General features: G+C 44.1%; 1 protein-coding gene across 1 annotated transcript in view; it reads left to right on the top strand.

Annotated features, from left to right (window-relative positions):
- The window catches only part of syngap1b (synaptic Ras GTPase activating protein 1b), a 103,157-nt gene that overhangs the window by 43,240 nt on the left and 37,565 nt on the right, over positions 1-22,352 (top strand). Inside the window, 2 exon segments of the mRNA XM_056444696.1 lie at positions 14,730-14,821; positions 17,714-17,835. Of these exon segments, the coding sequence (XP_056300671.1) occupies positions 14,730-14,821; positions 17,714-17,835 (214 nt within the window).

The raw sequence follows: 22,352 nt of genomic DNA on the forward strand, positions 1-22,352 counted from the left end.
TCCCTCTCTGTGCTGGTTCTCCCTCTCTGTGCTCGTTCTCCGGCTCTGTGGTGGTTCTCCCTCTCTGTGGTGGTTCTCCGGCTCTGTGGTGGTTCTCGGGCTCGGCTTCCCGCTGCTCGTGTGGAGAAACTTGTGATCGGCAGTCAAAATGTGTCGGCATCGGGCCGCCGGCTGCTCCTTCTCCCTCACTCCGTGTCACTTATTTGAGTTTGCACTTACAGTAAGAGATGTAACCCCCCCCCCCCCCCCCCCGCATCATTCCACTGTACGCTCGAGTGTGACTGTGTGTCCGCCACTTGTGTAACTGTTGCGTTACGTTCCCTCTGGAGATGATTCGTGTACGCGTGGTTCTGTTCCCCGTCTCCAGACCGGGTCTCCCGCGGTTCTTCCGGTCGACGGCTCTGCAGCTGAACATCGGAGCCGGTTGGTTGTGACGGTCGGCTTGACTCAGGCTGAACGCGGCGCTGGTCAGTGTTGCCCTTCATGAGTCTGAAGGAGGTCAGAACTCATCCCGGTTGTTCCCCGTCGGCTCGACCCGGAGCTCCAGGCGCTCCTCCGGGGTCCGTTCGGGACGCTCCAGAGACGACGCGGCGGTTTCCTCTCGGGACGCGCGTTGCTGTGTCTTATCAAAATAAACTTCCAACGTACACACACAACCACGGAGGAGCCATCTGGAACCGAAAATGGTTCTTCAGAGGGATGCCGTAGAAGAACCATTTGTTGGTTCCAAGAAGAACCTTTCAAACCAGGGTTCCAGAACCACTTCACTAAAGAGTTCTTCAAAGAACCTATAAAGGTGTCTCAAAGAACCTTCAAAGTGGTTCTTTAAGGCACCATTTGTGGTTCCCCAAACAACCTTTCAAACCAGGGTTCTTTAGAGAACCATTTCCTTAAACGGTTCTTCAAAGAACCTATAAAGGTGCCTCAATGAACCTTCAAAGTGGTTCTTTAAGGCACCATTTGTGGTTCCCCAAAGAACATTTCAAATCAGGCGTCTTTAAATTATATATGTATATATATATATTATATATATATCATTTAATTTTATTTTTGTTGTTGTACCTACGTACAGGCAGTACAGATGAGACACACAACACAGAACAAAAATAAAACTCTATTAAATTATCTAAATTCTGGGGCGTTTGTTCAATTCAATTCAGTTTATTTGTTTAGCCCAATTTCACAAAATACAAATTTGTCTCGGAGTGCTTTACAATCTGTACACATAGACATCCCTGCCCCAAAACCTCACATCGGACCAGGAAAAACTCCCAAATAACCTTTTAGGGGGGAAAAAGGGAAGAAAACTTCAGGAGAGAACAGAGGAGGATCCCTCTCCAGGATGGACAGATGCAATAGATGTCATGTGACCAGAAGGACAGATTTAGAGTTTAAATACATTCAATGAATATGACAGAGTGTATGAATAGTTCATAGTAGGCATATTCCACGAAGGAGACCTCCACGATCCATCAGGCAGATGGCGGTAGAGAGGCGGAGTGGGCGGAGTCTCAACAGTGGGCGGAGTCTCAACAGGACAGTGCCTCTCTCGTGACACCAGGGGCAACATGATGTTGCTCAGGGGCCGTTTGGCTGTTTGGCCCCGGTGTGTTTCTGACGCCGCTCTTGAACCCCCCCCCCCCCCCCCCCAACATCGTGGATCCTACGTTTCCCATATGACTCCGTACGGCGCCTTCCATGAGCCGCTCTGCCTGCTTCACACCCACGTCTTCCCGCTCCACGCCTCCGGTTCTCTAACGCTCTGTGGAGAACGTGACGCGGCGGTGGCCGGAGCTGAGGGTTTGGTTCTTCCAGCTTCAGAGAGAGTAAAGCAACCTCGGCTGCCGTGTAACCACCGATAAAGCCCAATAATATTCATTTTCGGCTTCTAACTTTGTTGTTTTTTTTACGTGATTGTCGGGCCGGATGAGTCACGTCACCGTGAGGAAGAAGTCAATATGAGACGCCGCCATCAAAGGAGCTTCTTCTGCAAATCGATCGACACGCGGCTGCAGAAATAACATTCTACCGCCATCTGCCTGATGGATCGTGACGGTCTCCATCGTGGAATATGCCTACTATGAACTATTCATACACTCTGTCACATTCATTGAATGTATTTAAACTAGGGCTGTCAATCGATTAAAAAAAATTAACTAATTAATCGCACATTTTGAAATTGCGATTAACTAATCGCGATTAATCGCGATTAAAAGTTTTTTCCTTCTTTTTAAAGACAAAACTTCACACAGAGCTGTGTTTTCAAAGAGGCTCCTACCTATACAGTGCCAGCGAGGTATTTAATATCGTGGATGATAAATTGTTTCTTCAGTGAAACATCAGATTAGTAAAAAAAAAGAAGTATATTGAGACCCCATTGGTCCTGTCATCTTTAACACTGAACAGCAGCAGAATCAGTGGCCTTGGTAACTGACTGACATTCAAATATGTCACGTTAACCCTCTGGAGGGGGGGCTATGTGAGACTGCTGTTCATTGATTATAGTTCAGCTTTCAACACCATAGTCCCCTCCAGACTGGCCGGCAAGCTGATTGAGCTGGGACTGAACACCCCCCTGTGTGCTTGGATCCTGGACTTCCTGACCGCCAGGCCACAGGTGGTCAGGGTGGGCAGACACACCTCCAAACCCCTCACCCTGAACACAGGATCCCCCCAGGGTTGCGTCCTCAGCCCCCTACTGTACTCCCTGTACACACATGACTGTGTGGCCAGGTTCAGCTCCAACACCATCATCAAGTTTGCGGATGACACAGTGGTGGTGGGCCTGATCTCCGACAACGACGAGAAGGCCTACCTGGAGGAAGTTGCTGATCTGTCACTCTGGTGCCAGGACAACAGCCTCATCATGAATGTCACCAAAACTAAGGAGCTGATTGTGGACTTCAGGAGGGTACAACAACAGAGGACGTACTCACCACTGGGGATTAACGGGACTACTGTGGAGAGGGTGAGCGGGTATAAATACCTGGGAGTCCACATCACCGAGGATCTGACATGGTCAACGAACACAGACACTCTGGTGAGAAAGGCAAGGCAGCGCCTCTACCACCTCAGGCAGCTGAGGAAATTTAAAGTTTCCCAGAGGATCCTTCAGTCCTTCTACTCTGGAGCTGTAGAGGCGTCCTGACAGGAAGCATCACAGCCTGGTTTGGCAACTGCTCCGCTCAGGACAGGAAGGCTCTGCAGAGAGTAGTGCGTTCGGCTGAACGCACTATTGGAACTACACTCCCCACCCTGCAGGACTTGTACACCAGGAGGTGCAGAACCAGAGCCGGCAGGATCATGAAGGATCCTCACCACCCCAACAACAGACTGTTTCAGCTGCTGCGGTCAGGCAGGCGCCTCCGTAGTCACGCTGCAAGAACAGAGAGACTGAGACGGAGTTTCTTTCCTCAGGCCATCAGGACTGTGAACTCCGACCTCACCAGGACCCCCACATAGACCCACACAACTGCCCCTCTTAGGCACACACACACACACACACACACACACACTTACTGTAAATATTGTGTTGTTTTTTATTGTAAATAGTGTGTACTTGTTGCCCTTGCACATTCCTGCTGAGCATTGCCACTTTCATTTCACTGCACACCCTGTGTGTGTATGTGACAAATAAAAACATCTTGAATCTTGAATCTTGAATCTTGGAGGCTGGGGGCATTTTACAACAACAACAAAAAATTCACCGTTTAAAGTCTTTTGCATGTGACACACCCCCACGTGTTCTACATCAAACATTCCAGAACAATCTCAGCTCTGAAATGAGGCTCATTGTCCTCGCGCCGTGTCCTCTGGTTCTCTGACTGACAGGCTGCTAAATGAGCCTAACCTGTGAGGTGGGAGGTCCTTTGTGATTTACTGAGTGTTCATTGGTTGTTTTTTTCCCGAAATGTTGACAGACAAACAGATTGACAAATCACGGTGAAGGTTTCGTGTGACGAGTTCTTTCCGCGCCGCGTCACCCGACACGTCGCCCCTCCGTTCCTCTGTGTGTCAGAGGGGGAGACGGGAGGAAGGAGGAGCAGGAGGAAACCCGACTGATTCATCCACGAATTTAAACTGATTTATGCTCCTTATTTTCGCGGAGAAATAATTGTTTTTAAAACGGAAACAGTGTCAAACCGTACTGCCGCGGTTTGACACTCAGAGGAGTGTAAAAACTTCAACGAACACCGGAAGCAAGTCGAAGTGTCCTTGAGCAAGGCACTGAACCCCCAGTTGCTTCCCGGGCGCATCACTGCAGCCCACTGCTCCTTAATAACTAAGGATGGGTTAAATGCAGAGAACTAATTTCCCCTTGTGGATTATAAAGTATATATTTTTTTAAATATTTAAAAAATTTGCGTTAATTGCGTTAAAATATTTTAGTGCGTTAACGCGGCCAAATTAATCGCATAGATTAACGCGTTAACGCTGACAGCCCTAATTTAAACTCTAAATCTGTCCTTCTGTACACATTACATATATTGCATCTGTCCATCCTGGAGAGGGATCCTCCTCTGTTGCTCTCCTGAAGGTTTCTTCCCTTTTTTACCCCCTGAAGGGTTATTTGGGAGTTTTTCCTGATCCGATGTGAGGTTTTGGGGCAGGGATGTCTATGTGTACAGATTGTAAAGCACTCCGAGACAAATTTGTAATTTGTGAAATTGGGCTAAACAAATAAACTGAATTGAATTGAATTGAAGAGAGTTTGCCCAAACACTGTCCATGAGAAGGCTTTGAGGGCGAGGTCAAGGCCGGCTGGTCGAGGCCGCGTGAAGGACCAGGATCAGGACCAGGACTGTGATCAGGACTGTGATCAGGACCAGGACCAGGACTGTGACCAGGACCTGCTCCACACGCCTCGCCCCCCCCCCCCCCCCCCCCCCCGAACCCTCGTGCATCGCCGGTGCCTTGCTTATACATCGCATTATGTAATGAGAGGAACACGCAGGAGAGAGAGAGAGAGCCTTTGCTTTTTGTGTTGCAGTCCGGTTCAAAGCAAACAGCCGGCCGGCGTTCTCTCGTAACAAGAGAAACAGTGAAAAGGCCTCCAGCGTTTCTAGCGCTATAAAAGACTCCCACTCCCACTCCAGCCTCCATCTCTGCTCCCTCTCTCCCTCCCTCCCTCCATTCTACTCCCCCTTCCTCAGTGCAACTCCCACTCGCCCTCCCTCCATCCCTGGTTACCACTCCCCCCAGATGCACTTCCTCCATTTCACCCGTGTCCTTTTTCTCTCTATCTCTTTCTCTCTCTCCCTCTCGCCCTCTCTCCCTCTCTCCCTTTCTCTCTCTCTCCCTCTCTCCCTTTCTCTCTCTCTCCCTCTCTCCCTTTCTCTCTCCCTCTCTCCCTTTCTCTCTCTCTCTGCCTCTCTCTCCCTTCCTCTCTCTCTCTGTGCCTCTCTCTCCCTCCCTCTCTCTCGCTCCCTCTCACTCCCTCTCTCTCTGCCTCTCTCTCTGTGCCTCTCTCTCTCTCTCCCTCCCTCCCTCCCTCCCTCTCTCTCCCTCTCGCTCCCTCTCTCTCTCTCTCCCTTCCTCTCTCTCTCCCTTCCTCTCTCTCTCTGTGCCTCTCCCTCCCTCTCTCTCTCTCCCTCTCTCCCTCTCTCTCCCTCTCTCTCCCTTCCTCTCTCTCTCCCTTCCTCTCTCTCCCTCTCTCTCTCTCTCTCTCTCTCCTTCTCTCTCTCTCCTCTCTCTCTCCTTCCTCTCCTCTCCTCCTCCTCTCCTCCCTCTCCTCCTCCTCTCCTCCCTCTCCTCCTCTCCCCTCTCTCTCTCTCTCCCTCTCTCTCTCTCTCTCTCCCTTCCTCTCTCTCTCTGTGCCTCTCCCTCCCTCCCTCCCTCTCGCTCCCTCTCTCTCCCTCCCTCTCTCTCTTTCTGTCATCCTGTCTTCACTCCATACAGCCTTGCTCTCGCCCTCTTACTCCTACACGAACACTTATCCCCCCCTCTCTCCCCTCCCCCCTCCCCCACACACAATCACACTCTGTGCTCCTATTTTATTTTTTCTGTTTTTCAACCAACCTCTTACTCACGTATGTCTACATCCCTCCCTCCCACTCTTTTAACTCCGTCTCTCTCTCTCCGTTCTCTCCGTTCTCTCAGGTCTAAGCTGGAAGCGATTGCCACCCACACGTTCCCTCTTCAGCTTTTCAGCTCCACATCAGACTTACATTCAAAACGAGCTCGTCACATGTAGCGCCGCTGACATGTGAACACGCCAAGCGGGTTGCGACGCACACGTGAACACACACAGGAATACACCTGTGAACGCACACGTGAACACACACAGGAACACACCTGTGAACGCACACGTGAACACACACGTGAACACACACGTGAACACACACGTGAACACACCCGTGTTTTTTTCGCCGGGAAAAGCAAATGTTGATGCTCTGTTTATCAGCCTCTGAATTGGGGGGGGGGGGCTTCTTTTCGACGTCTTCGTCCTCCACTGCATACCCGTGCATTAAACAACCCCCGTGGGCTCTGATGAAGACTCTTTTGTCCGAAAGCTGAAGAGAAAAGTGAAGAGCTGTCAGCAATTAACAAACCTTAATTGTGAGGTTGAGGGAGGTAATTCCAGATTTGTGGCCTTAATATTAAGTTTCGTTTGAACGGATCATTTGAGTTGCAGATATTCCAAAGAATTATTGTTCCCGATGCCAGACTTCTGAACCAAATGGGGGAATGAAACCAGGGTTTTGTTATTGAAGATGTGTTTCAAATGAGTCATGCCTTTAGCGGCCCATGTGTTGAGATCTAAAGGTTTATTGCAGTTTAGAAAGTCGCCCAGCACTAGTGAGCAGCATCTCCGCGGTCAGCACCTCACCGCGAACGAGACGAGGTTTCAGCAAGTTGTGGTAAAAAACACCAGAAAAAAGAAATGAGGTTTTTATGCTAAACTAATTGTCTCCCGTCTCCCTATTCATACAAAGTGTGTGCGTACGGGTGATGTGGGTCTATTCAACGTCTGCACTGCGCCTTTAACCACTCCGATACACATCTCTTCATTCTTAATCCACATGCGGCCATCTCTTTATTCTTAATCCAAATGCGGCCATCTCTTTATTCATAATCGACATGCGGCCATCTCTTTATTCTTAATCCACATGCGGCCATCTCTTTATTCTTAATCCAAATGCGGCCATCTCTTTATCTTAATCCACATGCGGCCATCTCTTTATTCGTAATCCACATGCAGCCATCTCTTTATTCTTAATCCAAATGCGGCCATCTCTTTATTCTTAATCCACATGCAGCCATCTCTTTATTCTTAATCCACATGCAGCCATCTCTTTATTCTTACTCCAAATGCGGCCATCTCTTTATTCTTAATCCACATGCAGCCATCTCTTTATTCTTAATCCACATGCAGCCATCTCTTTATTCTTACTCCAAATGCGGCCATCTCTTTATTCTTAATCCACATGCGGCCATCTGTTTATTCTTAGTCCTTATGCGGCCATCTCTTTATTCTTAATCCAAATGCGGTCATCTCTTTATTCATAATCGACATGCGGCCATCTCTTTATTCTTAATCCAAATGCGGCCATCTCTTTATCTTAATCCACATGCGGCCATCTCTTTATTCGTAATCCACATGCAGCCATCTCTTTATTCTTAATCCAAATGCGGCCATCTCTTTATTCTTAATCCACATGCGGCCATCTCTTTATTCTTAATCCACATGCGGCCATCTCTTTATTCTTAATCCACATGCGGCCATCTCTTTATTCTTAATCCATATGCATATATATATGTATATGCATATACAGGACTGTCTCAGAAAATTAGAATATTGTGATGAAGTTCTTTATTTTCTGTAATGCAATTAAATAAACAAAAATGTCATGCATTCTGGATTCATTACAAATCAACTGAAATATTGCAAGCCTTTTATTCTTTTAATATTGCTGATTATGGCTTACAGCTTAAGAAAACTCAAATATCCTATCTCTAAATATTAGAATATCATGAAAAAGTATACTAGTAGGGTATTAAACAAATCACTTGAATTGTCTAATTAACTCGAAACACCTGCAAGGGTTTCCTGAGCCTTGACAAACACTCAGCTGTTATAAATCTTTTTTTTACTTGGTCTGAGGAAATATTAAAATTTTATGATAGGATTTTAGAGTTTTCTTAAGCTGTAAGCCATAATCAGCAATATTAAAAGAATAAAAGGCTTGCAATATTTCAGTTGATTTGTAATGAATCCAGAATGCATGACATTTTTGTTTTTTTAATTGCATTACAGAAAATAAAGAACTTTATCACAATATTCTAATTTTCTGAGACAGTCCTGTACATGCGGACATTTCTCCAAAACATTTCAATCCCAAACCTCCCGTGACACGGGGACACCTCGGGCCGGGCTCCGCTCTCTCCGGTATGCATCGTCTCCGAACAAGAATTTTCTAATTGTATTTTTAAGCAGAGATGCAACAGGCGACTCAAACGGGCCCCTTCGTTGTGTGCCATGTTTTGAAACTAAAATACAAGGTACTTCGGTGGGGAGGAAGAGCCATTGCCATGGCGACGGAATACAGAGCCTGGATTGTGATCTGAGAAGAGAGTGAGCATTGAATAGATCTAAATGGAGAGATAGACTTGTTTCCTCTCGTTCCAGGCCCATGCTTTTGTTTAACTCTGCTAATAAAGCCTTAACGTGCGCGTGTAGGTGTTGGCCATGCCCTTTCTGACCGTTTTTTTATTTGTCCCACTGCTCAATACCCCAATGCTAACGCCACCCATCTCCCATCTTCCCCATGACCATAACGACGGTGGATCAGATGATTTATACACTGGTTCTGCATGAGTCCAAACAGCACGTGCTGCCGCCGCCCACTCTGGGCACGCTCAGTGCAAAGCGGCGTGCGCCGCGTGTTGTGCAAAGTGAAGAGGACCATTTTCTAAAATGAGAAATCGGCTCTCTGCAAATGACGGATAACGCAGCGTATAAAATACATATAGGAGGTATCCAAATCCATGCAAGTGCTTTATTCTGGCTTCAAATGGTGAGCTGTGCTTTATAAGTCTTGACTACATAAAAGAAAGAGACAATATATTGTTTAAAATGAGCAGGCAGTAACTCGATGGCCTTTGTTGGAAGCAGCCGGCGGCAGAGCCCTTGATGGGGATTGAAGACGGGTCCTGTCTGAAGTCTGTCTCGTAGCTGGAGACGAGAACACGTCAGCGGGCTTTCCTATCAGAGGAGACTCAACGTGAAGAAGAAGAAGAAGAAGAAGAAGAAGAAGAAGAAGAAGAAGTTGTTTGTTTGGGACAAAACACGAGGGAGAAACACTCCCACAATCTCACACACAGAGAAATAAGGGTTCTGAAATGGTTCTTTAAAAGGCGTTGTGGTTCTATGAAGAACCATCACCTACTGAAGAGCCATTTACTTGTTTGAGGCACCATTACAGGTTATTTGAAGGACTCTTTAAGGAAATGGTTCCTTAAAGAACCCTGGTTTGAAAGGTTCCAGAAATGGTGCCTTAAAGAACCATTTGTTGAAGGTTCTTTGAGACACCTTTATATATTCTTTGTGGAACCAGAAATGGTGCCTTGAAGGTTCATTGAGGCACTTTTATAGGTTCTTTGAAGAACTCTTTCAGGAAATGGTTCTTTAAAGAAACCTGGTTTGAAAGGTTCTTTGTGGAACCAGAAGAGAGCCATGAAGAACCATTTGTTGAAGGTTATAGTAGACACCTTTATTGGTTATTTGAAGAACTCTTTAAGGAAAAGGTTCTTTAAAGAACCCTGGTTTGAAAGGTTCTTTGTGGAACCAGAAGAGAGCCATGAAGAACCATTTGTTGAAGGTTATAGTAGACACCTTTATAGGTTATTTGAAGAACTCTTTAAGGAAATGGTTCTTTAAAGAACTCTGGTTTGAAAGGTTCCTTGTGGAACCATAACTGGTTCTTCTATGGCATCACTCTGAAGAACAATTTTGGGTTGCAGGTGGCACCTCCATGGTTCTGTGTGTAGGGTGTGAGTTTAGGAAGGAGCTGAAGTTCTTGGAGAGAGTGAACCTGATGGTGGTTCTGATTCAATCCGATGTGTTGGACTCACTCTTGAAAACCCCTCTGTGAGCCAGAGCCGCGCTGCGTGTTGCTCCACAAACACTGGGACCAGAACCAACTCACGGTCCACTGGCTGGTTACCAGGAGCTCTGAGTCATATCTCCAGGTGTTCATCTTCATCCTGTACGGTTCCAGAGGTGCACATGAAGCGAGGAAGAGATCATTCAGCTCTTTAGATGATATTTATGCACATCTTTAACATTCATCTAATTGTGTTATTGCTCTGCCTGCCGACAAACTATATCAATAACTTTTATATATAACTTATACATACATTTGTATAGATTTACACATATATATATACACATATATATATACATATATATGGAGAGAATACATATAAATGTATATATATATATATATGTGTATATATATACATATATATATATATACACATATATATATACATATATGTGTATATATATTTGTACATACATATATGTGTACATGGATATATGTATATACATATATGTGTGTATATATATGTATATACATATATGTATATACATATATATATACATGTATATATATATATGTATATACATGTGTATATATATATATGTGTGTGTATATATATATGTGTATATATGTGTGTGTGTCTGTAACCTCATGGTTCACTCTGGCCAATATATATATATATATATATATATAATGTGCACTTTTCCTATTAAAAACACTCATATCTATATATTTATAGATATAAATGTGTATCAATCTATATATATATACACATGTGTATCTAAATATGTATATGTATTTATATATATATATATATATATATATATAATGTGCACCTTCCCTATTAAAAACAGATAAAACTCAGTAATGAATGAATAATATGTTTGACAGTAAACTTTCACAGTTGCTTCTTGTGCAGGGAGCTCAGCTCTATGGATATAGTCTCTGCACTCTTTCACTGCCGGTTTGCTCTCCTGTTAAAGACGAGTCAGCGCCGACGGGTCCGACGCACCAGGGGGCCCTGAACCTCTCTCAGCCTCTCACATGGCTCTCAGCCCGACGCCGCGTTGCCCATGTGTCTTTGAATTACAGCCGTGATTTATCTACTGCGAGGCGACGGTAATCTGCCCTCCGTGGCAGGAGACCGGCTTCCTCCCCTCCGGGTGAATTATTACAAATCTGAATAAAAGCCAACGCTGCGTTCTCACCAGGGAAAAGAGGCTATATCATTATGATATCTATTTTTTTGGGGGGGGGGTGTGGTCAAACTGCATTTATATCCCAACGTTTGCTTTCGAGGTCTCTTTGGAGATTAAGAAAGTAAAAAGCTTCTCACGGCTCTGGGGATTCTTGCTCAGCAACTTCTAAACGGAATATAACATGAAGACAAACTGCTGCATTTAGCGCCGTATAAACGAACTGCTTCGTAAAAAATATATATTTATTGGTGAATATCCGTCATCATATTGTTGGGCTGGTTACGGATCACTAGATCATTTAATAACGCACTGTATTTATCGTCCTTGAAGGCAACGAAATGAATGTATCAGCCCAGTCGAATATTCTGTCGCCTGCTTGGAGCTCACGACTTGTCTTTTGGTTTTTCAAAATAAAATATTCAATATTAATCCTGATGTTTTTCAACGATTATGAGAAATGCATTACGTCAAATACCACGACAGTCCAGAAATAACATGTGACACCACGAGATGTTTAAAACATAGAGAAGTGCGAATTTTCTTTCGGGACTTTTGGAGGGAAAACAACAACAACAACAACAACAACAGCTGGAACTAAAGCAGACAAAGTATTGCTCGGTTTCCAGCAGAAATCCAGAACTCAATAATAATAATAATAATAACTTTATTTATATAGCACCTTTAAAAACAAAGTTTACAAAGTGCTCTACAGAGAATCAAGGCAAAACAAATAGAGTAGTAAGATACAAATATAAAATAAAAAAATAAAAAACAGACAAACTAAATTAGGGGAACCAAAGAACTGGATGGAGGATGTAAACACGTGACTTCACATGGGCACCAAGAGGAGTTTTATTTTATTTCGGCTTAGGGAAGCACACCGACCGGTCGGCTGCTTGTTTCTTCAGGATCTCATTGTCTATATCTAAAACCAACACAAACGGCCCAAACTGTTTTCTTCTTCCTCTTTTTTCTGCCGTAATATGATGCCAGTTGAGTCCTGAATCACAATCCTCTGCTTGGCACGCTCTGCTGCTCCAGGAGCATCTAATTAGTTTTGGGGAAAAAGTGTTCTTCATTTCACTGTTCTGAGAAGTTTTTAATTTTGTCCTGCAGTTCTGATGCATGATGATTGAGTAAGCCGCGGTCCTACAGGACAGCACCAAAATAATCTGTAGAACTCACAACGGATACTCCGGGAATATTTGGAGAGAAAATCGAGAGTTTCATCCTCGAAAATGAAAAATAATTCTGTCATCCGTGAAATCATCTGAATACCAGGAACCGGACGATGTCGTCTTCTGTCATGTTGTGTCAATCTTCTTGAAATCGCAGGTTTAGATTGAATTTTTTTTTACGAGACACATTTTCAAATGAACTTCATTTAGATACAATTATTACAAGTGTTAAATGTGGTCTGGACACCTTATAATGGAGCTGGGTATTGATACAGACAGAGAGACGGAGAGACAGACAGACAGACAGAAGGAGGGACAGACACACAGATGGAGGGACAGAGAGACAGACGGAGGGACAGACAGAGAGTGAAAGGAGACGGGGCTGAAAGAAATGCAGATGACAGTAATGTGGAGAAAATGGAAGGTTCTAGATGCCACACATATTGGAAAGGGGAGAGAACAAGTGGACGGTATGAGAGAGAGAGAGAGGAAGGAGAGAGAGTAAAGAGAGAGAGATGAGAGCGGAGCGAGAGCGAGAAAGGAGGGAGAGAGAGAGAGGAGAAAGAGGAGAGAGAGATCAGTGGCTGAAGAAAGGTAGAGGGATAAATGCACTATTTGATTTATGTAAAATAGCTGCGTGGGAGAAATGAGGTGTGTGTGTGTGTGTGTGTGTGTGTGTGTGTGTATGAGTATTCGTGTGACTGAAGAGGCTGAAAAATTACATTGCACATATTGAAGAAAATTGTAATATATACAGGACTGTCTCAGAAAATTAGAATATTGTGATAAAGTTCTTTATTTTCTGTAATGCAATTAAAAAAACAAAAATGTCATGCATTCTGGATTCATTACAAATCAACTGAAATATTGCAAGCCTTTTATTCTTTTAATATTGCTGATTATGGCTTACAGCTTAAGAAAACTCTAAAATCCTATCTCATAAAATTTTAATATTTCCTCAGACCAAGTAAAAAAAAAGATTTATAACAGCTGAGTGTTTGTCAAGGCTCAGGAAACCCTTGCAGGTGTTTCGAGTTAATTAGACAATTCAAGTGATTTGTTTAATACCCTACTAGTATACTTTTTCATGATATTCTAATATTTAGAGATAGGATATATGAGTTTTCTTAAGCTGTAAGCCATAATCAGCAATATTAAAAGAATAAAAGGCTTGCAATATTTCAGTTGATTTGTAATGAATCCAGAATGCATGACATTTTTGTTTTTTTAATTGCATTACAGAAAATAAAGAACTTCATCACAATATTCTAATTTTCTGAGACAGTCCTGTATATATATATATGTAACTTACATATATATAAATAAATATATTACATTTTATATACAGTATATAATAAATATATATGTATATGTATATACAAATAAATATATATATATATTACATTTTATATATATAATAAATATATATGTATATACAAATAAATATATATATATAATTTATATATATATAAATAAATATATATATATAGATTAGATGATAACATCTTTAAAGGAAAGTATGTGATAAATATAGGCATGTATTGAAAGTCAAAACGATACAAAATCAAAAGGTAGTAGAGGATATTTAAAGTTTTTTTCGCCCGCTTTCAAACACCTCAGCTTCACAAGCGAGGTTCAACTCCAGACGCCACCGTGTCTTGATCCGTAGACTCGCGGTGTGATTCGTTACTCGTTTGAAGCCTTATTTTCCTCTCTAAAGTCACTTCCATCACACAATGCGTGCCACGCGGCGCGACGCAGCGCCGCCCTCCAGTCGTGACATGTGATTGAGTTTTGCTACACTTGGTGAGTGTGTGTGTCCGTTGGACACCCCCTGCTGCTCCTCCAGGTCCACCGCCCGGCCTCCCGCGCTCTCCACACTCTACATTTACACTCTCTCCGTCATCCATCAACATGGAGTGTATTCCCCCGCCGGCCCGTGCAGAGCGTGAGACGAAGTCAATAAGCGCTTTGTGTGTTTAGTGCCCGCCTCCTCTCTCCCCGTGCATCTCCCTTCAACATGCAGACAGCACATCCGTCTCTCTCCAGCCTCCCCTCCACGGACGGGGTGTGAGTTATTACACATTAATGTCTGCCTCGCCGCTCACCTTTGACCTCTGCCTCGCTCTCACATTCTCTCCCTCCCCTCTTTTCATTCCTTCAGGCTCTCCTGTAGCCGGTTCATTTACACAACTCTCCCCCCCGCGTCCTCTCGCTCTACCCGTGTCTCCCCCTCCGGTGTGGATCCGAGTCTTACCTGTCGACCCCCCCCCCCCTTTTTTCCCCCTCCCCGTTCTCTGTCCTCTTAGATCATCGCGCCCGGCGGAAGAGCATAGCCACTGGGAAGCAGCCCAGCATGGAGGTCCCTCCCACTGCCCCCATTCAACCCTTCCGACAATCCGTGAGTAACCCCCCCACCCCGTGTCCCTGTGCCCGGCGCCCCTCCCCCCCCTTTCCCCCTCTCCCTGGCCGTCTCTCCCCTCTTTGCCTCGTGCCAGCGGCAGCAGCCAAAGGGCTCTCATAGGAAAGGGCCCGGCACGCCCCCCCCATGCCCCTTTACTTCACCCTGCCCCACTCGCCTGCTGCCCTCTCCTCCCCCTCCTTCTGGTGCCGGGGCGGAGGCTGGAGGGCTGCCGGGTTGAGTCCAGTGGCGGGAGGAACGCTCATTGCACCACTTCCCCCCGTTGAGGTACGTGACGCAAACATGGCCGAAGACGTCCGCCGCAGTGTTTAGGAACGTGGAGACATCTTCTTTATTTTCGTTGTATTCTTTCGGGATGTGGTCTCACTCCTCTGAAGTGTGTTTTAACTCATATTTACAGGATAATTGGAGCGGTATACCTCTAAAGGCCATACCTAAGGAGTGTTGTACAATATGTGCTCGACAGCTCCAGGCAGCCATTGGTCTTCATATCCCAACAGTACACAAATCAATGACTCTTAACTTGTATAATCTCCATTAATGTTTGTCAAAGTCACCTAATTGGTGTGTGTGTGTGGGGGGGGGGGGGGTTATGTCGTTAAAGTGCAGATCGATTTAAAAAATCCTGCACTGCATTTTGTTTGTTTGCTCTCAAATCCAATTAATAAGTACAATTAGAAGCAAACACGAGTGTGGAGGAAAAATGAGAGGAGATAGAAGTAAAAGAAAATCAATAAAAGACTAAAATGAATCATGTTGCCCATTTGTAGCCGATCATTATGCAGAAAAAAACTTTGTGAATTATGTAATGATGTTTTATTTAGTTTATTTACTTTTTGAGTTTTGTTCCATGTAAAAAGCACTATATAGATATATATATATAATTTAATTTATATTATATATTGTCAAACATATTTATATATATATATATTATATATATATATGTATATATACAATTTAATTTATATTATATATTGTTATACATATATATATAATTTATATTATATATTGTTATACACATATATATATAATTTAATTTATATTATATATTGTTATACATATATAATATATATATATATAATATAAAATACATTGTATATTATATATATATATATACAAAATTCCCTAAATACATGATCCACATGTCCTATCTGTGGAGGGGTGTCACAGAAACAGAGTGACTCTGTATGTAACATCTCTGAAGATGAAGTCTCACTATTCCTCCCTTTATCGTGTTCCATTGTGAGTCCGGCTTCTCTCTCTCCCTCTATCTATTCTACTGAATGCTTTTATTCTCTGAGACTCAAAGTGTCAGACGGCGCGGCTAATCCAATCAGATTTAGTCATGCAGGCCATTAGCTGGGAACCAGCAGATGGAGCCACGTCTTTAGCCATATCCTCGAGACAGGCTTCAAAGCCATTTGACTCATGCCAGATGACGAGGTGTCATTAGCCTGCAGCCGTTCTCCCACTCGGTAATGATGCTATAGGTGCAGAGACGGTACTGCCGGTACCCAGGATGCACCTGGGAGCCGCAGAGAGGAAGCTGCTCTCAGGCTCGGAGACGCTTTGAGCTCTAAATACCGTTAGCATGAAAACTCAACATCTACGTTGTCCTTGTTTAGGTTGTAAAAGGCTCTCAGTGGGCCGACATGTCCCATCTTCATGTCTTTGGACAAGTAACAAGATATTATTTACAGAAGTGACACATTCCGTTTGAATATTGAACATTACATATCATTTAGCTAACGCTTTTATCCAAAGCGACGTACAATGATGTGACATTCACACACCGTAGACACCGCTACAGGGAGCAGCTCAGGGTGAAGGGTCTTGCTCAAGGACACATCGACTAGGGCGGGGATTGAACCGCCAACCCGCTGATTGAAAGACGGACCTGCTAACCACAGTGAATGTGGCAATTTCGTGCTAAGAATGACGTAGTTTCACTTGGTGCCCCCTTTGAATGGAGCGGCTTGCAGGACACTGTTGGAAGAAGCTGTGGTTCAAGGCCTTCAAGGACCTTCAAGGGCCTCCAAGGACCTTCAATGGCATTCAGGGGCCTTCAAGGGTCTTCAAGGGCCTTCAAGGCCTTCAATGGCATTCAGGAGCCTTCAAGGGTCTTCAATGGCCTTCAATGACCTTCAAGGGCCTTCAAGGACCTTCACAGGCCTTCAAGGACCTTCAAGGGCCTTCAAGGGCCTTCCAATACCTACAAAACGTGCACTCCTCCCCCCCCTCCCCCCCGATGAGTGTGACCCACGTCCGAAAAAAACTACCAACGCACTGACCACTCGATCCCCAGATCCCCGCTCTGAAGACGTATCCACTCAAACACAAGTGTGTGTATCGGGACCGACCCCCCGACCCCACGTCCTCCCTCCTCGCCACTTCCTGCTTCGGCGTCTCCGATTAGCTGCTTGTCTCAGCGTGTGAGGAAGCTCGGTGGGACAAACTGGACCCTCGCTGTTAGACCTGTGATGTGCTGAGCTTGTTGTTTGGACCGTGCGGCTCAACGCTGCCCACCGCAGGATGAGCTGCGACACTGCAGCTCCCTGTGGCAGGTGGACGTGTTGTGCGTGTGCGTGTGTGTGTGTGTGCGTGTGTGTGTGTGTGACTTCCTGTTGATAATAAATGTACCTTGTGCTCTTTCCCCCGTCACGCACCACGTTGTTTCATTTGTGTGTTACTCTAAATACATCTCACCCCAAACCCCACGGACTGCGTGGGATCCATCACGCGTCAAACCGCCGACTCCATCTTCTCACACTTCTTCACCTTCGCGCCATTGCACATCGCATCGCTCCCTCCCTCCCACCCTCCCTCCCTCCCTCCTTCTTGTCGTTGTTCTCCTCTCTCCACCCGCTGCAGAGTTTCCTCAGCAGGAGGTTGAAGGGCTCCATCAAGAGGGCCAAGAGTCAGCCCAAACTGGACCGAACCAGCAGTTTCCGCCACATGATCCTCCCTCGCTTCCGCAGTGCGGACCAGGACAGGTCAGTGTGGGTCCGGCTGCGTTGGCATGGAAACGCTGAGCGTGACATCATGTCGGGAATCAAACGCACGTCCTTCTCCTCCAAGACTGTGTGAATGTGATGACATCATAAACTCTTTACTTTGCACCTCCTGACAACAGAGGGGGGGGGGGGGGGCAACCCGTTCATCAAGGAGCAAAATAATCTATCCATCTATTCATCTATCATCTATCTATCCATCTATTAATCTAGTAGTCCATCTATCTATTAATCTGTCCATCTGTTAATATATCTATCTATTGATGCATCTATCCATCTCAACCTCTTTGTATTCATCTCTCTCTCCACCGCTTCATATCTCTTTCCATCTTTCTCTTAACCTCTTTCCATCTTTCTCTTAACCTCTTTCCATCTTTCTCTTAACCTCTTTCCATCTCTTTCTCTTAACCTCTTTCCATCTCTTTCTCTTAACCTCTTTCCATCTCTTTCTCTTAATCTCTTTCCATCTCTTTCTCTTAACCTCTTTCCATCTTTCTCTTAACCTCTTTCCATCTCTTTCCATTGACCTCTTTCCATCTTTCTCTTAACCTCTTTCCATCTCTTTCTCTTAACCTCTTTCCATCTCTTTCTCTTAACCTTTTTCCATCTTTCTCTTAACCTCTTTCCATCTCTTTCTCTTAACCTCTTTCCATCTTTCTCTTAACCTCTTTCTATCTCTTTTATCTTAACCTCTATGTCTCTTTCTCTAACCTCTTTCTATCTCCACCTCTTTCCATTGACCTCTTTCCATCTCTTTCTCTGAACCTCTTTCCATCTCTTTCTCTTCACCTCGTTCTATCTATACGTCTTGCTCTCTTTCGTTCCATCTCTCTCTACATCGTTCTATTTCTTTCCCTCAGCCTCTTTCTATCTCTTCCTTTCTACGCCTTTCCATCCGTCCAACTCAACCTTGTTCTATCTCTTTCTCTCGTGTTCCTCTAAACAACTCAACCTCTTTCTATCTTTTTCTCTCTCCACCTCTTTTTATCCATCTCCATCCATCATGGCTGTAAACCGTTGTCTCTTTTACACTCTCGGTGTCGCTTACAATACAAACACTCGGCAGCGTTCCCTCTCTCTCTCTCTCTCTCTCTCTCTCTCTCTCTCTCTCTCTCACGCCCGCTAGCAGACAGCCATATGGCGGCTGTACAGACCATAATGAGTCTGTGGGAGATTTGCTTAATTATACCTCCTCTGTGCGCAGAGTGGGAAAGTTTTTCACTTTGAAGGAGGAAGAGAAGTTTCTAGAGTTCATGTGATGGAGTCTCAGCCAGGCTAACGTTGAGTTGTGAGTCCTTTATTACGGAGTCACAACTCCTCACAGCTTCACCTTGATTCAATTCAATTCAGTTTATTTGTCGTGCCCGATTTCACAAATTACAAATTTGTACACATAGACATCCCTGACCTTTGACCTCACATCGGATCAGGAAAAACTCCCAAACAACCCTTCACTGGGAAAAAAAAGGGAAGAACCCTTCAGGAGAGCAACAGAGGAGGATCCCTCTCCAGGATGGACAGATGAACAGATGTCATGTGACCAGAAGGACAGATTAGAGTTAAAATACATTCAATGAATGTGACAGAGTGTATGAATAGTTCATAGTAGGCATATTCCACGATGGAGACCTCCACGATCCATCAGGCAGATGGCGGTCGAGAGGAGGAGTGGGCGGAGTCTCAACAGTGGGCGGAGTCTGAATAGGGCAGAGATGAAAAAGGAGAGAAAAGAGGAGAGAGGTGCTCAGTGCATCCTAAAACAATGAACGCTATCGAGGTCGTGAGATGTTTTCAGGGTATGTCTGTAAACCTCAACGCTAGATAAGAATGCTTGAGGTAATTCTCTTCAGCTCGCTGGCTAAAAGTAACAAAAAGTCCATTTTTTTCAAGAAACAGAAGCCAAGTCATAAAGGAACCTGATTATTTTAACTCTTTCACACCAGCACATCAACAGTGAGATAAATTGATTGCAGTACGTATTTTTCATCATTTACAGTTTTTAGTGTTATTTGGCCTTAATCAGCACTTCATTAGAAAAGGACTGAACTTCATCCACACTATATTTGTCTCCGACTGCTATTCATAAATATTTTATTAATTACAGTAGTCGATTATACATTTGATACAAAAAGAAATGACAATTTTCACAATCATAATTTTTTTAATGACGTTAACATACCGAATATCTTCAAGATCGTTTGTTTAATCCAATCTGAGACTCTAAAAAAAAGAGAAAATATTCACTTTCACTGTCATTTGAGATGAAAAACGTCACATTAGAGAAGCTGGAACGAGATGTTTGATTTTTTTAATCCCCTTATAGTTTATTTATCAACTCCCGCTCGACAGCTACAGCCAAGATAAAGTCAAACTTCAGACCTCAAGGTCATCTGGATAACGCAAACACGGCGACGCAGTGCACTCATATCAGGGTTCACACGGTCAGGGAAAACCTGGAAAAGTCCTGGAATCTTAAAATAGTTATTTCCATGCCTGGAAAAGTCTTTGAAAAAAAAATGTAATCACAAAATTTTGGAATAATCATAGAAATTTTTTATATTCATATGTTCATTTACACAGTTTAATTAAAAGAATAAACATTTATCTCTATTTATTATTTTAATCAAACTTTTGTCTCTAATCATTTGTATCATTTAAGGTTTATACTCGTGTATACAACATATTTGGTCATGGAAATTTGGTTTAAAGTCCTGGAAAGGTCACGGAAAGGTCATGGAAACCCATTGGTCACCTTGTGTATGAACCCTGGCATCGGGCCGCTGCAACCTGTTCTGAGCCAGGGGTCTGCCAAGGTGCGTTTCCACATGATCTATTCATCTGGGGGGGTTTTCGGCCTGAGGAGACACCGAGGGGGGCGAAACAGTCGAGAGCCGAGGTTGAATGACATTTTCTCAGATGCCGGTTTTACTCTGGGGTGTTTTCTGTCTGCAGCTTTGATCATTATTACTCTGTTTTTATTTGTAACCTTTATTCATCCAGAGAGAGTCTGCTCAGAGGACATTTTTTCCTCCATCGTCTGAAATTCATACAGCCATAAACGTGCCTCAGAGCTCCCACACAGGCTCTAAAACAAGGATATACTGAATATATCCCGACATATGTTTTGAAAGTACAAATACCCAAAGGGCCTCAGATTTACTTTCCCCCACAATACTGTAGGTCACCGCGTCCTACAACTCATACACATCATTATTCTTCGCATGTTTTTCCAGCTAAATATAATGTTCTGCATATTTTTGTATCATCAATTAGTCTGTTAAGTATTTACATTGTTACATCTTTTTGGACCAAAACCTAAAGATATTCATTTTGCAATCATATAAAACTGAAAAAAAGCAGCAACTTTGAGTTGAATTGCAACCTCCTGTTCTGAAACGTGAAGCCAATGTGGAACTGCTTGACGCCTGCATTCTCCCTAATGGCCACCTGGGGGCGATTGTCTGACTGTAATGAGGTCTCTTTCAACTTAAAAACACAACAGTAAACATTGTAAACATGAGTTTATGTCTCAATCTCTAGTTTAAAGTCGTCTTCGAGACAGCATGATGTCATCATTTTGTACATTATGGTCTGTTTAGGGTCAAACGGACCATAGAGAGGGGGATGCTTTAGGGGCGGGGCTTACTGTGATTGACAGGTCGCTACCACAGTGTTCAGATCAGTTTGTGAACGTTAATTCTCATTTAGCAGAAATATGTGGATCTTTAATCAGCCTGGCATTGCTGGAACATTAGTTCAACCTTTATATATTTTATTTTTGATCAATTTGCTTATTAGCAAAACACGGGAAAGCAGAACATCCTCTCAATTTGTCTTAAATGTCTGACATTATTTTTACTCGACTAGATTGCCTTAAAATCGCCGTGTCGTCATTTCACTGCAGAGACGCATAACACACATGTTTTAAAATATTTCTGAATTGGAATTATCTGTTAATTGAATCCTCGCTTTGAGTCCATCACTGGGGCTGAGGTTCAAGAGCTGAATACAATCTGCACTGTGTGTGTGTGTGTGTGTGTGTGCTCGTGTGTGTGTGTGTGTCTTTTCATGTACCTACACTTCAGCTCCCCAGAGACCTTCCACCTTCTTTTACCTCCAGCACTCTCTCTCTCTCTTTCTCTCTCTCTCTCTCTCTCCTCAGTCCGTCCTTCCACTCCCCTTCCCTCTCATCCACGCTCTCTCTTTCTTCCTCTTCAGAGGTTCCACTCTTTACATAATCAAAGCCATTTCCTCTGAGAGGTCTTCTCTCTCTCTGTCTCTCTCTGTCTCTCTCTCTCTCTCTCTCTCTCTTTCGACCCGCTCACCCCTTCCTCTCTCATCCTCTCATGAACTGTGTCTCTCTTCCCCTCTGTGTTGCCCCCAACCTGACTCATGCCTTTGGGTCTATTTTTATCCCTCCCTCCCTCTCTCTCTCTCTCTCCCTCTCTCTCCCTCTCTCTCCCTCTCCCTCTCTCTCTCTCTCTCCCTCCCCCTGGTCC

The sequence above is a fragment of the Pseudoliparis swirei genome, chromosome 22 (genome assembly GCF_029220125.1).
Source record: "Pseudoliparis swirei isolate HS2019 ecotype Mariana Trench chromosome 22, NWPU_hadal_v1, whole genome shotgun sequence".
Lineage (NCBI taxonomy): Eukaryota > Metazoa > Chordata > Actinopteri > Perciformes > Liparidae > Pseudoliparis > Pseudoliparis swirei.